The 24296-nt window shown below is 41.4% G+C and overlaps 2 protein-coding genes and 1 pseudogene across 2 annotated transcripts; 1 reads left to right on the forward strand and 2 right to left on the reverse strand.

Annotated features, from left to right (window-relative positions):
• Nucleotides 1-11: 11 nt before the first annotated feature.
• Nucleotides 12-3581, reverse strand: LOC107276433 (NADPH HC-toxin reductase 1-like; annotated as a pseudogene).
• Nucleotides 3582-5207: 1626 nt separating this feature from the next.
• LOC4343828 (alpha/beta hydrolase domain-containing protein VTE7) lies at nucleotides 5208-9410 on the reverse strand. The gene is made up of 11 exons (XM_015789461.3): nucleotides 9152-9410; nucleotides 8960-9057; nucleotides 8421-8518; nucleotides 8267-8316; nucleotides 7722-7817; nucleotides 7436-7525; nucleotides 7046-7144; nucleotides 6564-6659; nucleotides 6147-6212; nucleotides 5763-5932; nucleotides 5208-5657 (listed from the first exon to the last, which is right to left on the reverse strand). Exons 1-11 carry the CDS (start codon nucleotides 9383-9385, stop codon nucleotides 5648-5650), a joined length of 1107 nt encoding a protein of 368 aa, XP_015644947.1. The 5' UTR covers nucleotides 9386-9410; the 3' UTR covers nucleotides 5208-5647.
• Nucleotides 9411-17158: 7748 nt separating this feature from the next.
• LOC4343829 (histone deacetylase 5) lies at nucleotides 17159-23438 on the forward strand. The gene is made up of 13 exons (XM_015792187.3): nucleotides 17159-17388; nucleotides 17935-18136; nucleotides 18235-18381; nucleotides 18538-18650; nucleotides 19286-19497; nucleotides 19900-19964; nucleotides 20287-20457; nucleotides 20544-20633; nucleotides 21249-21593; nucleotides 21686-21879; nucleotides 21998-22154; nucleotides 22652-22716; nucleotides 22872-23438. The coding sequence occupies exons 1-13, from the start codon at nucleotides 17228-17230 to the stop codon at nucleotides 23035-23037; spliced, it is 2088 nt and encodes a 695-aa protein (XP_015647673.1). The 5' UTR covers nucleotides 17159-17227; the 3' UTR covers nucleotides 23038-23438.
• Nucleotides 23439-24296: the final 858 nt, after the last annotated feature.

Consider the following 24296-nt stretch of genomic DNA (forward strand, 5'->3'; position numbering starts at 1 on the left):
TACGGCATAGATAAACAATGTAAACAATTTCTATTTGAAAAAAAAAAGATAAGGTGCTATACATTAAAGCAAGCGGAAGACTGCACAACGGTATATCGTTCCAACGAAATAGCTAATGTATACTAACATTAGCAAAACATCAGCACAATATCGTAGATACTAGATAGATATCGGATCTGATACCTCCTACCAGACATGATGCCATATAAGTACCAGATTTGGTACTTAGGTACCACGATGACATCGGCTATTCATTATAAAGGTATATACCGTTATGTAGAATTTCTTTAAAGTAATCCCATCCTCTTAGTGTATTCCACGCTATGATCCAGTGTCTCATCCACTTCATATTTGTACTTGAACCCCAAATCCACAAGTTTGTTTGTATCCACTTTCACCCTCACGCCTTCCCCTACCACCCTACGTAATCACACGAGCAAACACAATACATGTTATATTACTTAAAAAGGATCAAGGAGATCAATTTAATAATCATCAATCGAGATTCTAAATACATACTCTTTGAGCTTCATCTCGATCTCCGGGTACTTAGCAGCAAAGTGATCGACGTAGTCCTGCATATTGGGGTACCCGGCGGCGAAGAGGAAGCGGCCGGCGATGGACGGCTGCTCCATGCAGAAGATGTGCGCCTCGCAGACGTCGTCGACGTGCACCAGCGGCACGGAGCCCAGCGAGGCCTTTTTGAACTTGAGGACGCCATGGGAGAGCTCACGGCCGGTGAGCGGCGACACGATCACCGGGATGCATGCTCAGCGTGTGGTAGGGCTGGATGCTATCGCCGCCGACGAGCGCGCACGCCAAGGTCACCACCTCGAATGCCGGCCTCTCCGACTCGTTGTAACGCAGCAGCTCCTTCTCGGAGAGGGTCTTGGATGAGAGATACGCCTACAAACGAATCAAAGTAGAATTCGTCGCCACACAGTGTCCAAAGTCGTTTTAGATTTTACTAGTAGTTCATAGAAAAACATACCAGCATTTTTTAAAAAACATATATAAAAGTATATTTAACGGTGAATTTAACGAAACTAATTTGTAATTTGGTTGTTGTAGATGCTACACTATGTTTTACTGTAAATTTGATGAAGAAGTTTCTCTTAGACCAAAACCCAAAACGTATGAAAAATGCCTGGATTAGATGATTACATCCAGCAGGGCATTGCTGTAACGGTGGGAGAAGTTGAGAGGAGTCCAGCAGCAGTCATTGATGAAGTCCTTGTAGCCACCGCCGCCGCCGTCCTCCCGGAGCGGCGAGGCGGCGGTGACGGAGGCCGTGTGGATGATCCGCTTCACCGTCTTTGATCGCTCGCATTGCTGCAGGATGATGCGCGTCGCGTCCACGGCCGCTTCGGTGGTGTTCTTGTACTGCAAAACAAAAACATGCGAATCAACCTCTCATCTTAATTATTGTCATCTGGTAGTGTAAAGTTTAATCTAAAACAGAGCACTCAATAGTCCACTATCCGGTGCTCTCTACTTAAAGTATTCTACTACAAGTAGAATTAATCTCGACCCTTTATTTTAAAGGGTAGATTAGTAATCTCTTAATACAGATTAGGGGTAATTTTGGCATGGGATATTTCTCTGTCTCGATCGCTCGCATCAAGTCCGATCGCTACTCCTAAAAAAAAGGGTTATCGCTACTCCCGGCAGGCGGCGGTGGCGCTGCTAGCGTTGATTGAAGGGGAAAATCGTTTCGCTCTGCTTGCACACATCGGACGTCCCTCGACGCGAAGGAAGCAGAAGCGGTGACCGCGGCCGGCGTGCCCTACCAGCGCCTCGCCGCGTGCGCGACCTGTACATGTTCGTCATCTCCAAGCTCCAGGAGAAGGACCACTCCTCCGTGGTGCACGTGCGTTGATTTGTGTGGCTCTCTGCCATGGAATTTGGGGCTCTTTCTTTTATATTCTAGCATTCTACCTACTGAAATCTGTATCGGCCAACCAACCAGCAATGGTTGATTTTTTTTTTCTGGTGCTTTGTTGTACAGCCATAAACCCATGTTGTCTTGGACAGATGTGCTAGCCAAGCATCTAAAACTTTTTAGGATTGGTGTTTATAAATGGGTGATACATGGAAATTCTATGAGTAGGTTTGGCTCGAAAAGCACTTGCTTTCCTGATAGCATTATAATTTAGGACATCAAAGTTGTGTTTGGGACATGAGAGAGTAGGATTCATCAAGAAAGGAAAATAAATTCAAGTTAGGGTAGTTATCCCCAACAGAACATATTTGCAGCCATGTACAAACATGGCATGATGCTCCAGTTTCCCTTTGATGATCTGTTCTGTCAATCATTTCAGTTCTTCAACGACCAAACCTTGTTCATTGCAGGGGAACTCAAGTTCAGGTGTTGGCACCTAACTTGACAAATTTCTAGCACTTGTCTTACTACCAACTGCATCTGCAGGAAACAATATATAAATGTGCAGGCCTAATAGGCCGCGTGTGGTCGTCGCCGCCAGAATTGATCCTAACACCGGCGGCGCCGGCGGGCTTGGATTCTAGGTAATGCTGCGCTGCCGCCCTCCTCGACTTCTCCTTCGCATGCAGCGCCCTGGTGACCTCGTCGACGGTGATGAGGCGGTAGGCCTGGCCGAGGAGCAGCGCGTCCCGTGGCTTGAGCAGCTTCACCCGCGTCACCCGCACCGTGCCTGTGCCGTGCTGCTCGGCCCGCGCCGGCGGTGGCGGCGGCGGTGGCCGCATCTCCTCGGCGACGCGGAGGGTGACGAGTGCGATGTAGTGGCCCGGGTTGGCGCAGGGAGAGGGTGAGTTAGATACTGATAAACTACGATAATACCCCTACGCGAATTATTATTCTGGACAAATATGCCCTTCCAAATTTCTACTACTATTAATTATGGTGGGAGTAGAACTAAATCTCAACCCTCTAACTAAATATGATCAACGGCTCAGATTGCTTTCTACTCCAGGTAGAAAGCACCGGAGCGGGACTCTATATATAAGCCTCTCGAATCTCGATGATGAGCTGCCTAAATGCATTTGTTGTTGTGTGTACCTTGGTGCTGCGAGGGTCGTGATGGATCGGGGTGGCGATGAGGAAGACGAAGTCGCAGCCGGCGATGGCCGGCTCGAAGGTGGCCGCGTCGTACATGTCCGCCTCGAACAGCACCAGCCGCTCCTCGGCACCGGGCATCCTCATCAGCAGATTCGTCTTCTTCTCATCCCCTCCATCCATAAGACCGTGATCTCAGTACGATTGTATCATCTTAATGTAATTGGCTGAGTTCAATAAAGTTTATATTATCTTGAAAACAATATCATGACCGAATTAATGGCGGATGGCTTCATATGCTGCAAACTGGAAATTCAGCGAGGTTGCGAGCTGTGGGGATGGGGAAGAAGATTATTACCAAGATTCCTCAGGGTTGCATGCACGACGCAGCCTCTGCACAGCAGCTTGTTGATGAGCCATGTCGCAATGTGGCCGGCGCCTCCGGTGACGCACACCGTGCTCATCCTCCGATCCTCTATTCCTTTCTCCTCCTGTCCTTCAGTGCAGTGCAGTTTAGGTGGCCTGGCCCTTTCTTGTTTTTGGCCAAACACGATTGGTGGTTTTCTGAATGAAACTCTAGCTACTGGAAACTCTTTCAAATAGGCTCTCATTTTTGGCCCAATCAGCATATGCCAATGCCAAAATTTAAATTTTTTAACTTAATTTTAAAGTTGTTTTCTTGAGTTTTTTTTATCATAGTTTCTTTTACAACATTGTCGTAACCTTAGGTCATGGACAAGTTTGGAGATAAACGGGAAAGTTCCTTTTCCCGTCTATCCTGGAAAATGAGCCCGAACACAAAATGCATAACTTTTATGGTGAATATTTCTCTATTGAATTATGTCTTGTCTTGCTATAGGCTTTTGGCTGGTTTATATAGTCCACAGCCGTACATGTGATATTATAACTTTGCCTCCCATGGGCCTTTGTGAGTTTACAATTATGTTCTTGCTATGTCAACAACTCTAGAGGCAATCTGGTACATTTGAAAGGTCATTATGGTCTTTTGGTGCCAGCTGGCCGGAGTGAGTGAGAGTGGTCCCCATGGAATCTTCTTTTGGCATCTTCATTGCTCGAGTAGTGTTTTCCAACTTGGGTCGTCTTTTCTATCTTAGGTGTTCGAACACTCTTTTCCACCTGCTTGGCTCTTGATATTGTACCTGTCATTGGTTAGGAATGCACTTAAAAGAGACGATTTGCTTTAACAATATAAACTTACTCGAATGGTAATTTCCCACTCGAATGGTACTTTTTCACTCGAAAGGTAGTTTCTCTTTTTACCACTCAAATGATATTTTACCATTTGAATGGTATTTTACCATCGGGACACTTATGAAAACTTAAGACATCCTTTTCTTTGGTGTTTAGGCCGAGCAGGGAGTATGCTGGTGGCCCCCTGATGCAGCAAACATTGTCATTTAAAAACATAAATGTAAAAATTTTAATCACAAATTACTTTTTTCACTAATACTCCCTCCTTCCCTAAATGTTTGACATCGTTGACTTTTTTAAACATGTTTGACCGTTCCGTCTTATTCAAAAACTTTTATGAAATGTGTAAAACTATATGTATAAATAAAAGTATATTTAACGATAAATCAAATGATACGAAAAGAATTAATAATTACTTAAATTTTTTAAATAAGACAAATGGTCAAACATTTTTAAAAAGGTCAACGGCGCCAAATATTTTGGGATGGAGGGAGTATGCCATTTGGCGTATTTTCCGCATATGCCCATCCTGAGGCTGATAGGCCAGTCTTGCTAGCTTCTGGAACCCCTATTTATTTTCTTCGGCTGGTCCCATAAGTTAGGAGTACAAGCCTAAACGTGCGGGCATGATGCAAAGGAAGAAGACAATGATTTGACTGTAGGGCGAGAGATAGATGGAGCAAGCGTGTGTAGTGTGGGTGTTGGCTGATGGACCTTGGGCCCTTTGTGCATACGCTCCATATAGTAGTATGAAGCATAGAATGGGACAAGAAAACAGAGGGCAAAATATTTTAGTGTATGCAAGTGTATATTTTCATGTGTTTATGTCTCTTCAACCGATGGGGCAATATGCAAGTGCCTGCTAGAAAATTATCACAAACTTTCAGCATCTCGCATAGCAAACCCAAGTTTTAGGAGTATTCTCTAACAAGACCACCAATCTTGAGTGTCTTGTATCAAATTTCGCCCAAAGATAAACATAGCTTTCATATTCCCAGTCTAGACAGTCTTAAACATACTTGAAGTTTATTCAACATGTTCAGCGAGAAAGAACAGAGGAAGGAATGATACATCTTTGCAACACTATCTGACTAACAACCTAAAAGTGAGTAGCAGCTGATCAGCAGAGATGTCCTGCTCAATATGTTCCTATGCCAATTCTTCCATCTCCGTGGCACAGCCTCGGAACCACCTCCAACAGGATTATTGTCCCCCCTTTTGCAGAAGACAGAACATGTGCTGAGAACAAATTCCAACTTTACTGTGAAGCATCTTCTGAGTCGAACAGCATGGACAGAGCATTGCAACTTCCCAAGCATATCGACCGACTCACATGTGCATCATTGAGCCAACAGTGTACATGTACCATCTACACCCTAGCCTTAAGGATCCAATTCTGTTTCAGCAGGTCCTGTAGCAGATTGGTGGGACATCAGGATGAATAAGCCAAATGCATTGATATGATGAGCATTCATGAGGACACACACAGTGATATATGCAGCAGGATGGTACATACCCAACTGTCGATGGTAAGGAAGAACCCTGCTCTGCCTTTTCTGGCCTCCTCTCAGTTCCGAGAAAATCAAGGACATGTTTTAACACTTCACTTGGCTTTTCAACATGAGGAATATGACCACACTCCCGTACCTGCCTTAAAATTGCATCTGGGAGTTCCTGGTGCAACCTCTGCAGCGTACACAAACAAAGACAATGAACATATAGTAACGGGAAGAGAATGTACAAATGCCAGTTTATACTGCCAGCAAGTTGACATGGAATTTAGTGCTCTTCCGGTTCCCTTGAATGGCCAGTAACAGATTAAAAAGCATGGCATTTATATTCATATATTGAAAAACTAGGTCATGTATAGCATGTCCTCGTGTTCAAAAAAAAACCTTACATATGCTTGTTTGTTGCTAATGATTCCATCCTCCTCTCCCCATAAAATCAGGCATTTATGCTTTACCTGTACATGAAACAGAAGTATCATTAGAATTTCACTAATGATACCCAGCAAATTTCATTACGTCATGCCAGAATGTGATCTAGAAAGGTCACGCTATCCTCCCTATCATTATGCCAGTGATCTTAAAGATTATTATGCACTGATAGTAACTTCTATGAACACAAACGCTGTGAGTATTTAGATGTGTCCTAGGAAAAGTAGTTATCATCAACTATCAAGCATTTTTTCTGCAGCAAAGGTTGCAGCTGTAACAGCATTGTGGATTGAAAGAAGACAGCAAAATCAATAAAAAAATATGAGGTCTCTTGAACAGTGAAAACAAAGTAATTTGGATATTTAATAGATAAGAACCTGATTTATTTGGTTTAGGACATTATAACCCCCATTCATCATAAAATCAACAAGAGCATCTTCCCACCAAGGAAGTAGGCAGTGTAGACGGCCAATCTGAAAAAGAAAAATACAATAAAATGAAATAACTTCCTTGTTGACAAAATGTATGAATAACTCATGGCAATGTTTGTGCACAGTTGTAAGCAGTATCGACAGAAGCAAAATTGTGCAGGCAGGAATATATGACTTTTTGGTACAAAGTGAAATTTTACAGCATATGTGAAGATAAATTGGACAATTATTTTTTGCCATTTTGAAGTGCCAAAATTTTCAAATGCCTGTAACCAATTTTAGTGACAATGTCAGTTTCTTGAAAAATATGGAGAAAGCAGATTTATTGGAAGATACGAGTATAAATCCAGTTGAGGAAAATTAACAGACTCACAACCAGGACGTAATTGTTGCCTTTGCACAATTTTATAGAGTCAATAGACGCTTACTTGCACCCAGTCAAACAATCCAGCTGGACCACCTGGAATTTTATAAAACGCCAAAAGAGTAGCAAAATACCGCAGTGGGAGACTCTTCAGTAGAAAAACCTGAGGGCAAAAAGAAGAAGTCAAGTGTAATCGAACCAAGAAAAACACATGTAACAATATTGATTTGTTCCATTCTTTTACCAATAATGCTAACATAAAGGATTCTGGAGGACAGCCATATCCATCATCAAGAAAAGACAACATACTTGAAACTATAAAGTAATATTGGCATAAGGAAACAAAAAATAAGGATGCCACAGCAAAGTCATCAATAAAAAAAATGCCACATGCGGAAGCATTCTGTATTAAATAAGGCATAGCATGCAGCTCAGTAAACAACTCGATACTCACCCCAGCATATGGAACGAATCTAGGCATTCTTGTCATATCTCTTGTGCCCTCAGCATATACACTTGCACTAATGAAGATCAGTTTTGACACCTGTGATGAACAAGATCAATTTATCTTCTCATATTACAAAATTCTCAGGTTGTAGTGTTTCTTAAAAGTTTAATTGCTGAAAAGTAGATATATTTTGCTTCACATAAAGCTATACAGAAAACTCTCTTAGGACTTCTGTCATTAGTCCTTTTTGCTACAAATAGGTAGAAAATAGTAAGTCTGGGAATGCTTGTACCGCTTCCGGATAGTTGACAGTAAAATCAATAGCAACAGCAGCACCGAGACTTGGTCCAACTAACACCATAGGCCTTCTAATGTAGGATCTCCAGAACTACAAAGGAAGTTTGTTAAGATGTAAGTATCATAGCACTGTAACCTTAACATAGCATCATCAGTCTGACTTGACAGTTTGCTTTGTCCTTACTACAATGTCAAAAGAACTGGCTTTTAAACAACTGAACATATCATGTAAAATACCCACGTTCCAAACGGACCAAAAAGAAGCATAGTAACATCGTACTACTCTGGACAATCCAGTCCTTGTTTTGAGGTGAAGCATGAGTTTGTGGACATGGCTAAGACTTCAGTACTTACAAACATGTTCTGAACAAAATATCCACATCACAAGCAACTTATGTTGTGATGTGGTGCTTAAACAGAGAGTCAAGAGACACTGGTTGCCATAACAGAGCCTAGCAACTAGGAAGTGGGAAGTGAATTCATGACATGAAAAATTAACGACAAGCACACCAGCAGTAATATTTTCTACACATAATGTACCTGGTAAAGATGCTCCCGTTTGGAGGCTACATCACCCGGTGGCCGTTTCTCTATGAGACAATATCCAGAAACATTCAGGTGTTGCAACTTACACCTGTGTGTGTCAAGCAAATCCATGAAACAAAAACCAACGACATGCAAAGAAGGATCATACCTAGATCCGAGAAGCCCCATCCAAGAATGTCCACAGCCCAAGCCTCCAGTCCAGCCTCCTCCAACAACGGGTAGGTGTACCTCCACTCTAAACAAGAACTGTATCTAATACTTTTAAAAGGTCCAGGCTGCTAATCCCACACTCTTGTACACATATACCGTGGCCAACACTAGATTTCCTAAGAATTAGGCACATGTCGAACCATGAAATGAATTCGGCACATAAAGTGGCGGACGCCGGGGGTTCCCGGGAATACCAAAAAATTGTGAAACAAAATCGATGTATATAGGTATATCACGTATGTATATATTTACTTCGAACTTTTTAATTAACAATCCATTTTTTCTGTACTCCAGGCTCACACTACTTCTAACCCAGTAGCCAACAACTTTAAATCCCCAAACTCTATCCCACTAAACACTAGGAACACGGTGCTTGCAATTGTTGAGGTGAATACCCCAGTCTTAAAATCCTGCGTCCGTCACTGGGCGAATACATACACAAGAAGTTTCAGGCTTACGAAGTTGCAATGCACGCACCTGTCGAAGCCATGGAGCAGAAGGACGGGGTCCCTGTCCTGCTGCTGCTTGAGCGGCCTCACGCAGCTGCTAAGTATCGGGCTCTGGGAGAAGCCAGTCTGAAAAACAACGAAACATCATCAGTTTCATCAGCGGGTACACCATTTTCGATAAGTTTTGGGGGGGAGGGGAGGGATTCAGGCAGCAGCTCGCCTGGACGGGGACTCGCTCGATTCGCTTGGCGAGGCGGATGGCGGGCTCGTCGCGGATCCGCTCCACCGCCGCGGGGAGGAACCCCGGGAAACCTCCTCCTCCTCCTCCTCCCCCGGCGCGGCCGTTCACGCCGGCGGAGGCGGCGGCGACCCTGACGCGGCCCCTGCATGACGGCCGCGGCGGCGCCAGCGCCGGCGAGGAGGAGGAGGAGGAGGCGAGGAGCAGCGGAGGCATTGGGGTGCGGTTGCTCGTTGCTGCTGCGGTGCGTGCGTAAGCGGCGGGCGTTTATAGGGCGCGGGAGGACGGCGAGCGAGGGCCGCGTGGCTGCGGCTGCGGCACCGCACGGCGGCGCGTGGGCGGGGGGCCATCTGAATTATTATCGTTAGAAAATTGCGATGAGATATGGGAGGAGCAGCAACAGGAAAAGAAAATGAATAAATAAATAAAATTTTTTATTTTCGGCCACTTTTTTTTATTACGAATGTTCTTTTAGAAACACACGATAAGAACGCACACACGTACACACTATCCTCATGACCAACTATGTAAAATTGAGCCGGTATGTATTAAGATTGATGAAATCACCACGAACGTCTTCTTATTAACGGGTACGTATTCTATCGCTGAAAGAATAATTAATGGTAAATGCGAGCACTCTTATCAAATCTAACCGACATTTTTCACTTTAAAAGTACAGAATGAGATTACTCGGTCCAAAATAAAATATCCGTAAGATTACCCATTCTGAAATGAAATCATCGGTTAAATGATGTGTCGGAACAAGAGATAAGTGATGGAAATGATATAAGTAATAAAAATTGGTTTAAAGTGAAATTCTGGAGTATCTTTTTAATAAAAAAAAAGAGGTAGAGGAAATTGAGAAACTAAGAAGAGAAAGAGAGAGCGTGGAAGATTCAAATGTTCCACGGGGGTAATTAACTATTTGCTACTCTATATCTCAATGACACGTGAATCCACATGTGGATCCATAGGTAAATAATTAATTGCCACGTCGAAAAGTGGCAAATAGTTACATGTGAAGTCCCTGTCACATCGGATGTTTGATACTAATTTAGAGTATTAAACATAGACTAATTACAAAACCCATTTCATAACCTTGGACTAATTCGCAAGACGAATCTTTTGAGCCTAATTACGTCATGATTTGACAATGTGATGCTATAATAAACTTTTGATAATTATAGATTAATTAGGCTTAAAAATTTGTCTCGTGGATTAGCTTTTATTTATGAAATTAATTTTTTTTATTAGCCTATGATTTTTGTCGCGGGTGCATATGCCCTGCATGTGGGAACCGCGCCATATTTCCATTGCTGGACACAACATGTATACATGTGTTGGTACTGTTAAGGCTGTGAAGGGTTTGTACCTTCTCTCCGGCATTGCGCATTTTGCAGACGGCGCCACAGCGCTGCGTGCCAAATTATTAATCGGAGGTTTGCCCCAAGGAAGTTTCACAATGGTATGCAAAAGAGGTTTCCAATCAATCATGCGTCCTCTTTCGCTCTCTCTTTCTTTTTCGATGCATAGTTCCCTCGCGTGGACCCCTTGATCACAGCAGCCATTAGCGATAGAGACGCTTTACAAGTGGTTTTTTTATTGATGTTAAAATCGATATACATACACCGTTTTAGAGTATAGCCAGCTACTAGCTCCAATTCATATATATTCAATCTAATAGCTCATTAATACAATAGTTATATACTACACTATTAATACCTGGTCCCACATGTCATACACACACTGTGTTTTGGAGTCCGTGCTACAGCTGGCTACAAATCTGTAGCCCACTACTCTTCTCTCTCCTTATTTATCTTCTTAAAATATGTTTGCAGTTGGCTTATAGCCTGCTATTGTACCTGATCTTTATATATGTTTATACTATCAGTATGATTCATCCTTTTATTGGGCATTGGATCCCGACCCGTGGTGGTACGACAGTTTTGCTATAGAACGCTGCTATACATACGACTCCAACGTTGGACTAGCGTCCGACTCCGTTACGGCATCACTACGCATGTCAGATACTATTACGGAGTAAGACTTTTACTGTCTGTGCCTTTCCTTGTGGTCAGAGTCGTACACGGTAGCCGGACAACAGGGTCGTATGTATATCATTTTCGTTTGCCATATGTCGTTCCACTTTACCGTTTAAAATTTAAAATTCTCGAAAACTATTTAAAATTCCACTCGGAATTTACTCCCATCCTGCATCAAACCTTCAAATTTGGTGAGTTTTGATCGGTTTTCTGCTAAATTAAAACGTTAACCCCAACTACCAACTCAACTCCCGTACAAGAACATTTTTTCTATTAACCTTAAAACTCATAAAGGTCACTTAGTAGTAAAGAAGTGGTAGAATATGTTGTCAGTAGAGATCACTGTGTAAAGATACTTAATTATGGTTATTCGAGCACCATCTCTTATTGCATTTTGTTAAAGGATTTTTTTTTCTTAGTAGTCAAGCTCAAGCACGAGCAGTAGGTGCATAGTACACAGTTTCCTCCGATCAGAGATCCATGAATCACAGATCGATCGATCGATCGACGCTCTATCTCCCAATGGCCTACGGCTAATTATTCTGAGGCAACATGCATGTGTGTTAGAGTGCAAGATATCTAGAGTAACTTCATCAATTTATTTATGGAAATGATTATCATCAGACGACCGGGTGGGGGAGCAAAAATCGGGCGCTCCCCCCGCCCTCCGCGCACGTGCATGCCTGCGCTCCCCCTAGCCCACCACGTGTCCACACACATAACTCTATTGTAAAAAATCAAAAACCCTCTACTAAGTGGATTCGTTTCATTTTTTGTTTCACCAAAAATGTTTCACCTAAGTGTCCTCACAATGTTTCACTATGTATAGATCTAATGTTGCAGTGAACTAAAACATTATTTCGCTATTTGCTGAAACATTGTTTTTATATAAGGTGAAACAACATCCGATTTAAACGATTGAAACATTTTCGATCTACTTAGTGAAACAATTCCGATATACCTGGTGGAACATCGTGCAACATGTAAAAAAAATTTAATAATAAGCTAAAAATTTTTTCGTCTGAATATATCCATGTGTGGTCTTATTTTGAAAATTTAATTGCAACAAATTTAATGGTGCAATCGGATCATGATTTGGATAAGTAAATTAAGAGAAAAATTAGTTTAAAGTAGTTTTGCACGTATACGTGGCAGCCATCAGCGCCAACTTTTGCCAATCCAGATCGTGCGCCCGATTCAAAGTCTCCTCCATTTATATATGTGCCAGTTTGTTCTCTCAAAAAAAATGTTCAGATGAATAAGATAGCTTGGGATGAGCATGTAAGCGCGTGGATATGAGTTTTTTTATTCTTAACTAGCATTATTATATTTTCTCTCATATAATTTTTTAAATCTGATTTTTTATTATTTATATCGGCATGACTCTAGTCTTCTCTTCTAATATTTCTTATTTTTAATTCCGAATTTCAACTATTTCTAAATTGTATTCCTATATGAACTCTATTTTTCTTTTTCTCCAATTAATATGAGAATATCTAGACCGTGAGAGCAAATGTGGAGGCTTTCTTTTCTAAGTTTGTAGATGTTCTTAAATAGATCGGTCAATATGGCAATATATACAAATACAAATTACATATAATTATATAACTTACGAACTTAATTTGTGTTGCATGCATATATGGTAACGACCGTTTATTCTTGAACCACAAAGACGAAAAATCCAAGCACAATAGGTCCAACAGGATAATCATTTCCTTTATTGACTGTCTCAGGAACATATCGAACCCCTCTTGGCGACGTTCTTCTCAATGCCTCCAAAATGCTCCATCCCCTCACGTACGGTCACAACTCACAGTACTTGTCATGAGTCACCAATTTTCTCTAGTTCTCAAAAAAAAGAGTCACCAATTTTCTTGCACACACATTACACGTGCAGAGGTATTCGCGTCAATATATTTCGTTGCTACGTGTCATCATGCCATGTTTCATTTTATGTACCTGCGGCGCTAAGCTCAACAATCGCAATAACCACCTACTACTACTATCCAAGCTCTCTATGCATGGCTAATCTGTACCGTGTTGTACTTTTCAAACTTAGCGAACTACTCTCTCATGACGTTGATCCCTTTGCATGCATGCGTACGTGTCTATACATTATTTAATTTGTAGTGTATCTCATGGAACAGCTAAACAAAGGATCCCCACTTAACAATGGACGTTACACCTACACAATCAATATGCTTCGTCGGTACTAAGTAGTACGGAGTACGCTGTTTGCCGCTTCGTCCGTTTCATTCATATCGAGGCTCGCATCATTTGCAAGAATGGTGGATGCATATGCATGGATGCGCACGGCGCACCGGCCGGCCGCGTCCTGTGCCTCACGTACGTCCGTGCATGGCAGCTGTCCTTAATTTGCAGCAGATAAAAATTAAACTCAAGCTCTGTTTAGTTCACACTAAAATTAGAAGTTTAGTTAAAATTGAAACGATGTGACGAAAAAGTTGAAAGTTTATATGTATAAGAAAGTTTTGATGTGATGGAAAAGTTAAAAGTTTGAAGAATAATTTTGGAACTAAACACGGCGTCAGGCGGATGATGCACTTCAGTTTGGGAAATCATATGCAGATCGATCCATCCACCGGTACGTGCTATACCAAGTCCTACAGCTCACCCGCCGAAAAAAGAACAAGCACTACAGATCGAAGGCACCGGCCGGCGCCCTGGTGCTGACGTACGCCGGCGCGCGGCCGACACGATGCTCTTCTTGCCAATCACCTTGCTACTCCTTGGTAAGGCAAGGAGCCTTCCCCCACCACGACGGCGACGACGAGCCGATCGATGATGACAGTGAATGCATGGCGGCTAACATTGACATCGCACTGTCCATGGCAAGGAGGCATGCCTGACGTCCGTGAAAACACGTCGGGTTTTCATCGGATGGCCTAATCAGCTAAAGAAAAAGTTAAAATTTAAATTTTCAAACTTAATTTTAAGATATTTTTAATGTAGTTTCTTTTCAGCATTGATTTTTAAGTCACAAAAAACATATATATAAAAGTTTTATCTATAAATTTATTTTTATTTTCTAATAAATCGTTTTGATTTATTAGGAAAATAAAGCCAAACGAGGAGGCCTTCAACATCCATCGATCGGCAGCTGGCCTTCAATTCCATGATCATCGTCGGCCCCGCTGTACGCTGCGAGTGCGAGTGCGAGAGTTCAAACTTTCGAAGCCTTCATGGGGCTCACCTACTGACACGCATACCACTTCTTTAAGGTGGGACCCACCAACTGACACACGAGCACATGTGGGCATGTGGCGCCCTGACCGTCATGGTTTCGAGCTTCAGCTGCTAAACGGTGCACGCTTTTCAAACACTCCCCTCTCGTTTTCCGCGCGTACGCTTTTCAAACTACTAAACATTGTATTTTTTTAAAAAAGTTTCTATACAAAAGTTGTTTAAAAAAAATCATGGTGATATATTTTTGAAAAAAAATTTAGCTAGTACTTAATTAATCACGTGTTAATGAACCGCTCCATTTTCTGTGGATAGGAGATAGTTCCCAACACCCACCTCTAAACACAGCCTGATCATGCTTATGTCTTATTATAAGCCATAAGCGATTAAAATGGATATATAAGTAAAAACTTTTGTATATACTATGTTCTTAGCGATTTAAAAGTTAAAATTTTCAAAAAACATCAAAATCAGATTCAACATTAAGTTTTAAAATTTAATTTTTGGCTTTGGCTTATAAGCCATAAAGTAAACAACGAGGCCTCAAACGCCATGCTAGAGGTTTGAGCGAAGTCTTCTTGGGCTAGGTTTGTTTCTCAGCGTTGGGAACACATTTTCAGCGCACGAAAAACGGAGCAATTCATTAGCGCGTGATTAATGGAGAATTAGCTATTTTTTTTCAAAAATAGATCAATATGATTTTTTAAAGCAACTTTTGTATATAAACTTTTTGCAAAAAAAAGTACCGTTTAGCAGTTGAAAGCTATGTGTAGCTTCGAAGAAATGAGGAAGAAATGTGAAGAGATAGTGTATACAGCGGTGGAAGGAGTGTGTGAGGATGAGGGCAACTGACCAGGGGAAACCGCCCAATGAGCACTTGGAGGTGCCACCGCTGCCACCGAGGAGGACGGTCTTGGTTGAATCCGGCGAGCACTTGGGAGAGCCGTTGCTGTCACAAATGACTTGGTTGACCTCGTCGTCCCGCGAGTTGCACATGCCCGAGCAATCTCATTGACATCATCAGGAAATCAGCGAGCACTGGTAATGACCAGAGAGGCATAGACCGCGATGAGTAAGGGTGATAGTCAGCAACGAGGAGAGGGCGTCGGCGGAGGAGCAGTGTGATTTTGGGGTGGAGCGCAATGCAGCGATTGAGTAGGAGACGAAGGCGTACGATGAAGGGATTTAAAGATCAGGAAAATAAGCTGATCTGTGGATCCAATGACTTATTTATAAATTATTTTCTTTGTTGAGAGGGATTTATCTTAAAATGTGTAATATTGTAAAATTTTATGCAGTGAAGTTAAAGAAAGATGGAGTTAATATATAATGTCAACTTTGGGGCCATCTTAATAAGCTGCATTGCATTAATCTGATGGATCGTAGCTCCATAAGTTTCTTCTTATACGTTTGCTTAGGTGGAGGTTGGGCCTATAGGCTGAGGACATGGTACATTACTCATGTCCTCACCCATGCATGTTCATCCACGAATAGAGACAGCGAATATCTTATCCACGTCTACTTTTCTCTCCACCAACAATTTTCGTTAACTTTGCTATTCCTTCTCTCGCATGCCTCACCTTGCAAAATTGCTTCTCCTTCGATGCAGCAAGCAAAACCACTGGCCCTAAATAGCAGCAAGCACACGGATATTTTTTTTCTCTACTTTGGTGAGACGATGACGACCTATGGAGCCTTCTTCTAGAGCACACATATTCGCGTATTAGTACAAGTATAATAAGGTGATGCGAGTAGAATATAACATTTGTCACATCAAAATTATGCTTAAATGAAAAAGAGAGAAAAAAACATACTCCCTCCGTCCAAAATATAAGCATTTTTGGATCTCGTCACAGTCTTCGAGATGCTATTTTAACCAACAATATCTATAAAAGTAAAATGTTTTAAATAAAAATAGTTGTATATTAGTATGATAGTTTGTTTAATAGCATCAATTTTATATAATTGATTTTTTTGTTCTTTTGCTATTAATAGTTAAAGTTAAAAATATTTGACTTGCTTATATTTTGGGATAAAGGGAGTCCTATAATAGTATAAATTTATAGTCAATTGTAGCATGAGCTCTAATAAACTGTCAGATAGAGAGAGAGGGGGTGGGCATTTATACTCGCTATTACAATGATCGCTGCTTGGTGTTTATTTGTAATGAAGACGAAGATAAAGTTAAGGATACGGAAAAAAAGTATTAGTGCATGGTAAATTGAGTTTTTATTATTATAAATTTGAAAAAAAATGATTTATCTGATATTTCAAAGCAACTTATATTAAAAAATTTCGCAATGAATATATATTGTTCAACAGTTTAAAAATGAGTAGTACTTATTTAACGGAGTACTATGAGCCTGTTTACCACAGCTCCAGCTCCAATTACATCTCTCCTGAAGCTAGATCCACTTAAAATAGAAGTAGAGCTAGGTGGAGGTCTCTTACAAAATAAACTAGAGAGGTGGAGCTGAGTTTTGACAGCTCCATAACTCTATTTCAGATACAACTCCTAGATCTAAATTTTAGAACCACGTAAGGAGTTCATACTTCAGAACCTCTAGGTTGGCCCACCTACTGGCATTGGCCAGCTTACCACTTCCAGGTGGGCCCCGCTTACTGACACGCGTTCCACTTCCAGATGGGACCCACCTACTGACACACTCTCGCACTCACCCAAGGCCAGGATGACCACTAATCAGAGGAGAGGTGACACGTCTCCCTTTTTCTTTCTTCCCCCGCTCCATTTCCGAATCGTCGTCTCGCCTCCACTTCCGACTTCCGAGTCGTCTCGCCTCGCCGGCGCAGGATGGCGGCGGCGACGACCGCCGCGGCGGCGGCGAGGGTGGGGCTGCTGTACGACGAGAGGATGTGCGCGCACGCGACGCCCGACGGGGAGGAGCACCCGGAGAACCCCGAGAGGCTGCGGGCCATCTGGCGCAAGCTCTCCGCCGACGGCGTCGCCTCCAGGTATACGTATACCCCCACCCCCCGCCGCTCGCGGCGTTTTTCTTTTTTGTCCTTAAGGACTTGGGAGAGTCGGATCGGAGTAGCGTGATTTTGCTGGGATCGGCGACGCGCGCGGCGGCTTCGATGCTCTCATGGTTCGGCCGAATTGTTGTGGTAGGGGAGCCGCGGCATGCCTGTAGCCATTTCCGTTCAGTTCTAGCACGGAACCTAGGGTTCGCGCAAATTTTGTCTCGAGACGGTATGTGTTGGTGAATGGTGACTCTAATTGTGTACTTAGGTAAAAACATCCCAAATGCTAGAAGTACCCGAGAAAATCAGGGGGGGAGATGTATTGGTACAGGCTGTGGCTTGAACTACAGTACTGAAGCAATCGTAGCAAACTTGTGTGATTTACGCTGCACAGCAACTTTGATGATACTTCTTGGTTAAGCTTAAACATTAGCATAACAACTTAGGTCACTTAACTTTGCTCATTGCTTTGACTGGCTTATAATTTTGCTGCTGGCAAAGCTTCCTTGGATGTAATGTAGCATAGTTTTCTCCCAGGTGCATGATCATGAAAGCGAAGGAAGCTGAGGACAAGTATATAGCTTCTGTCCATAGCCAGAACCATATCAAGCTGATGAGGAGTATCAGCTCAAAAGAATATGATTCCCGTCGAAACAAGATTGCTAGAAAATTTAATTCCATTTACTTCAACAAGGGCTCCTCAGAGTCTGCTTTTCTTGCAGCTGGTTCTGTGATTGAGGTGATTCAACATTTGACATGAACATTTATTGTGTAGTTGATTGCTCTTTCCTTGTGCTGATTGCTCTGCAAAAAATAATCAACTCATTTGGCAAATAGGTAGCTGAGAAGGTTGCTGCAGGAGAGTTAAGTTCTGCTATTGCTCTAGTCCGACCTCCAGGTCACCATGCTGAACATAATGAGGCAATGGGTTTTTGCCTCTTCAACAATGTAGCAATTGCTGCTGATTATCTCTTAAATGAGAGGGTATGTTGTTGAAACTTGCCTATTTTTTTAGTACCAAAATCTGCTCTCCTTTTTTTTTTCCCTTCGTCATTTCCTATATAGGAACAGGAATGTTTTTATCAGATGCAGTTGAATGAGAAGGTGAACTCATGTTCCTATTTGCCTTTTTTGTTGCAGACTGACTTAGGTATCAAGAAGATATTGATTGTCGATTGGGATGTTCATCATGGAAATGGCACACAAAAGATGTTTTATAGTGATCCTCGTGTATTGTTCTTTTCAGTTCACAGGTATGACAGCCTCTTGACATGGACTTTATAGTTTTTTTTGGGTCTTTTTAGTAGCATCATTACTTTCATGACATGATACTATGATAGTACTAAGTAAAGTCATGGCAGTTTTGTTGCCTTCATTCTGGAGGTTTACCGCACTTTGAATGGTTGTACTACTTTGCCAAACATATCTTTTCCCCTATGGAAGCATTGAATGCTTCTAATTAATATAGAAATTTAAGGGCACTCTCTGTTATTTCCATGGTCCTAACAAACCCGTTTATAATGGACAGATAGTAAATGTATTATTTTTCCTTTAATGAATAGGATTGAATCCCGCATTCCACCAATCCACACTGATTATCGTACATTATTGCTCTTCGAATGAAAAGAAAATGGCATCACCCAAATAATATCTGTTGCTGGATGACATGGTGCACATTGAATAATTTAGGCAGCATTACAGAAATGTAAATGCTTAAGTCGAGTTTTCCCCAAGGAATCTTTTAGAGCAGTTGTAAACATTAATTGTTTTGCTTTGGTCCTATGGCAAAGCTAGAGATGTACTGGTTCAGAAGCATAATCAATTGTATGTCTGATGAGAACCTATTCATTTTAGTGTATGATGCTTGTGTCCTATGTTTCTTTTGTAGATTTGATTATGGCAGCTTCTATCCTGCTGAAGGGGATGCATCTTACTGTTTCATTGGGGAAGGAGATGGTAAAGGGTACAACATTAACGTGCCCTGGGAACATGGAAAATGTGGTGATGCAGATTATATTGCTGCATGGGACCATGTACTACTTCCTGTTGCTGAAGCATTTAACCCTGATATAGTCTTGGTGTCTGCTGGGTTTGATGCAGGTATATAGTTTAAAAGTTCGTAGAACTCTTTTGTGCCAGCAACATACTAACTTTAAAAAGAAACTTATAAAATAAAAATGCAGCCTTTTGTCTTGAATGAAACTGTTTATATAGTGTTAATTTATAGCTTCTCAATTTTATCTCTATGAGCTAGTTGACCGCTGCTTGTGCTAGTAGCATAGTGCAGCTTGCAACCTATTATATCTGATTTCGTTGTGGAATGATAAATGAGATCTTTGCTGCAGAAATATTGAAAAAAAAATCTCTAAGAGTTTGTTTTATAAGACTGTTACTACATGATAACAGAGCCTAAACTTCTGGTATATCTAATACAGTACTAGATCATATATGTGCCGTTGTTCGCTAGTTCTGATTTTTTCTCTACACTGATATTTTGGGTAGCACTGGGTGATCCTCTTGGTGGCTGCTGCATCACTCCCAATGGATATGCTCTGCTACTGACAAAGGTAAGCACTTGCAGAAAAATAACATTCAGTTAGGCTTTCACCACGCCATGCATTTTCCTGTCTCTAAAGGAATAACATTCAGATCAGCTGGGTTAGGTTAATAATATCGAAGTTTTCCAACACAGCAACCAGAAACTTTTTATGTAACTTTTTCCTTAGTAATTTCTTATTGGTATTCTCTGCTGTTAGCTGTTAGGATATTTTCATTTGATCTCTTCCAGTTACTTCATATCTCTTTATGTCTACTGGGCTGTGCTAAAATTATTATTATTATTATTTTTTAAAAAATAGTAATATTTAATTCTGTATGTAAAACCTGCAGCTCTTAGGTTTTGCCCAAGGGAGGATAGTGATGGCTCTTGAAGGAGGCTATAACCTTAGATCCATAGCAAATTCAGTTAGTGCTTGTGCTAAAGTTTTGTTGGGAGACAAGTTCAGATTTGACACTCCTGATATGCAACCGTTTGAATCTTCATGGAGAGTTATACAAGCGGTAATGGTCTGCTTACATTAATTGCTGTCTGATTCCTTACTGTGGATATCTGTAATTATGTTTCCTTCCCCCACACCACTGACCAGGTACGTGATGAATTGAAGACGTTCTGGCCTGTTCTGAGTAATAGATTGCCAGAGAATATATCATTGAGGAGTAGGCCCTCACAAATTGAGGTAGATACTTATTTTTCTTATCTTAAAGACTTTTAACTTGGGATATTCTTGGTCTAATCCCAGATTAATTTGCTCTGACATAAGATGCACCATCGCTTAACCCTGGATTTACTTGTGTTTGCCAGGAGTTTGGCACCCTTTTCTTAGCACTTAATTTATATAGACATGTAATAACAATAGTTGCAGGTTGCACTGTGTATTCATGATGACTTCTGCTACAAAAACAATTGTACTGTAGCTTAACTCCAAAGAAAAATACATGCTGGGCTGTATCAACTCTGTTATGCATTTCAATTGATAGGCTACTTGCTTACAGCCTGTACTTTGATGAACTGTTTAAAAATGCTTAAAAAATACATCATGCATAGACCCATATCCTGGAGATGCTTCATGCCTCTCAACTCTTACAAAGCACAGTTACACTGGTCGACTTTATCAACATCATGCATCTTAATTTGTATTGAGTTAATGATCTTGGTTTTGATTCATTAACATATTTGGCCTGCTGCATGGTGGCTTAATGTATAGCTAAGACAAAATTGTAGGGAAATATCAACATTGTGTTGCCCTTGACTAATTCACCTTTTTGTTTCCCCCCACTTTTGGTATGATCAGCTGTATTCTTCTGGTTCTGACTCTGAAGTTGAAGATCTCCCTGATGCTATTGCTTCTGTCAATATTATTCAAATTACTTATGGTATTATAAGTGAAAGCCTCTCAAAGTTGAACCTTGATGAAGACAAAATCGCAACAAAGACCACCTCAAGTAATGTAATGGTTGAAGGTCCAACTGATTCAGTTGAACCACAAAATGATGGATCTGCTGCGGTGTCAACTGAAGGAATATCATCTCTATCTTCTACTTGGAGATCAGAACTGTCAAAAGTATATGTTTGGTATGCCAGCTTTGGTTCAAACATGTGGACACCAAGGTTTCTGTGCTACATCCAAGGGGGAAAGGTAAAGTGAAAACGTATTCTCCTAGTTTTCCTATTTTTGATAAGCAGCATGCTCTGCATGATGGATTTGCTATTTATTTTAATGTTGGACAGGCTGAGGGTATGAATATACCATGTTTTGGATCTCATGACACAAGCCCACCAAGAGGTTCCATGTGGAAGACTGTGCCTCATAGATTGTTTTTTGGTAGATCCTCTACTCCTTGCTGGGGAACTGGTGGTGTTGCTTTTCTCAACCCTGAGATAAACCACACTGAGAACTCCTATGTCTGCATGTATAAAATAACGTATGTATGTTGTAGCATCTGCCTACCTGTTATCAATCTTTGAGTTAGGCACTGTGGGGGTATGATCTTCAGTTAATCTTCTGGATCTCATCATAATTTGCCTATCTTTTTTGTACAGGCTCGAGCAGTTCAATGATGTATTGTTTCAAGAGAATCGTTTAGTGAAGGAGAACGGCGAAAGTGGAAAAACTGAGTCTCCTGACTCTCCTTTGATTGGCTTGTCTGAAATAGAGTTTGTTTCCAGAAACAAGGGTGTCCACCTTGCACCTATTAAGGTTTGATTTAACTGCAACAAGCATGCTCTTGTTCTTGCAACTATTTAACTTTGAATGCATAGCCGCCATTACAAACATCATTGTTGGGTGCTTAGACATAAGCAGCATGCTGATAAAAGGCCTACCAAATGCGCTCAGTTCACCATGACCGCATCTGCCACTTGTGCCCAGATGACATTTTTATAGAAGTTAGTGGTGTGCCAACTGTTAATGGTGAGTTGGTTATAGCAAGGAAATGCCAATTACCTCTTAGTGCTGTCAGATTTTTCTGGGCTTTGAATTGTTTGTATTTCCCGGGAGCTAGTCTAGACCAAGAAAATTCCGCAGAGTGTATTTTGGACATCGTAAGCAGTAGTGAAACAATCACTTGATAAGCAAGAATTTCTCACTATGGGCAGTCATGGGCATGACTTGGAACTACAGTATTTCATTCCCTATCATTTGCTTTCTGCATTGAATGTTTTGCATATCTGATAGTTGAATTCTATTCCCTGCAGGATAGCTGGTACTCCAATGTACTTTACCTTGGGGAGGAGGATAACCTTCCAATTCTTACAATGACGTAAGTGTCTGTACCTTTAAGTTCCTTTTTACGATATAGATTACTTGCAACTCAATGCACCATTTGAATGGCAGTTGAAATATACCGGTAAGATAAGTCTCACAATCCAAGCACTTCGCTTGTGTCTAACACGAAGTGTTTCTTTCTCTCTGCAGATGCCCGTCATCAGACGTAGAGCGATGCAGATCCGGAGAGCTGCCATTGTGTCCTCCATCCAAGACCTACTCCGCCACCCTGATAAGGGGACTAATGGAAGGGAAGCACCTGGATGCAGATGCGGCCGCTAGTTACATCAACACTGCAGCTACCAGAGGCCTGTGAAGGCTGCTTCCCTATGCATTATGGTTTGTAGTTTTGCACTAAGCATGTAAGTGGCTAACCCACGAATCCACTTATTTTCACTTATAAGTGGGTTTGCAGATTAGCCACTTACGCGCTTAGTTTGTACAGCCAGTAGGAGCGTACTAGGACTGTAGGAGGAATGATGAGTAGGTTTGCAGGACTGTAAAGATAGTGCGTTGATCATTCAGGACCACGGGGGCTTATGTAGAGGCCTCGTGAATGTCCTGCCAATTGGGGAATCTGGACCCGATCAAGTTTCCCTAGGATTGTTAAGAATCTAGCTAGCGCTTGTACCCTGGGTTGGTCATTGTCTCATTGGTGCTCTCCGGATTGGTTTGTTTTGGGGTGGAAAAAAAAACACTAGTCGATGTTGCCTGGTTTTTCATGCTGTTACCTGGCGAGGAAATGACGATTTCTTGTGATTTCCCTTTTCTTTTGGAGGTAGAGTTGTATGAGGTATGGGGTGCCGTGCTCAGGACTCAGGAGAGAGACACGATTTGTACTGGACAGGTTAGGAGGTGTGGGGTGTCGTGCAACGGTGGCCGCGAACGCGAGGAGGTGTGGGTGTGGAAGGACGAACGGTGAGCCGCACAAGCTCTTGTGTTGGTTCGTTCGGTGGAATTGGAGAGAGACGGTACAAGATTAGTGCAAGGGATATTCGGTCCTTTTTCTGATGGATTCTGTAGTTGGTTGTTGCGTAAAAGCGACACCGTATGATTTAGAAGAAGAAAAAAACAGATCCTTGTGATTGGAGGTAGTGAAAAATAACAGATTGAGAAGGGGTTCGTTTGAAAAAGGACCCGTGTGATGATCGAGGTAGTGAAAAAAGAGGTAGGTTGAGTGAGGTAATTAACGGGAAAAAAAGTATACTGAGTGAGCTAGTGAGAAAACAGATATTTTACAAAATAAATTTATTTGATATTTTAAAGCAACTTATGTATAAAATGTTTTCGTACGAAACATACCGATTAGCCGTTTAAAAAACATGCTAATGAAAATAAAGGAAAAAGAATATGTCTATTAGTAAATAAAGATTAGGTCCGTAGTGAAATAAAAATATGGTGGATTGAGTGAGATAGTCATTGGAAAAAAACATAGTGAAATAAAAAGGAGATAGATTGAGTGAGATAGTTATTGAAAAAAAAGTATAGTGAGGTTGTGAGAAAAAAAACAGTGTTAAGTGAATGAAAAAAAGGTAGATTAAATGAGTTAGTGAAATAAAAAGGAGGTAAATTGAC

This window comes from Oryza sativa, chromosome 7 (assembly GCF_034140825.1).
Source record: "Oryza sativa Japonica Group chromosome 7, ASM3414082v1".
Taxonomy (NCBI): Eukaryota; Viridiplantae; Streptophyta; class Magnoliopsida; order Poales; family Poaceae; genus Oryza; species Oryza sativa.

Bases quoted from the DNA above. Each gene is read 5' to 3' on its own strand.
- LOC4343828 (XM_015789461.3), bottom strand. From the start codon at position 9,385: ATGCCTCCGCTGCTCCTCGCCTCCTCCTCCTCCTCCTCGCCGGCGCTG. The intron at 8,317-8,420 runs GTATGATCCTTC...ATTGTCTCATAG, and splicing joins ATGGGGCTTCTCGGATCTAG to AGAAACGGCCACCGGGTGAT. The intron at 7,818-8,266 runs GTACATTATGTG...CTTCCTTTGTAG, and splicing joins AACGGGAGCATCTTTACCAG to TTCTGGAGATCCTACATTAG.
- LOC4343829 (XM_015792187.3), top strand. From the start codon at position 17,228: ATGGCGGCGGCGACGACCGCCGCGGCGGCGGCGAGGGTGGGGCTGCTG. The intron at 18,382-18,537 runs GTATGTTGTTGA...TTTTTGTTGCAG, and splicing joins ATTATCTCTTAAATGAGAGG to ACTGACTTAGGTATCAAGAA. The intron at 22,155-22,651 runs GTTTGATTTAAC...TATTCCCTGCAG, and splicing joins TCCACCTTGCACCTATTAAG to GATAGCTGGTACTCCAATGT.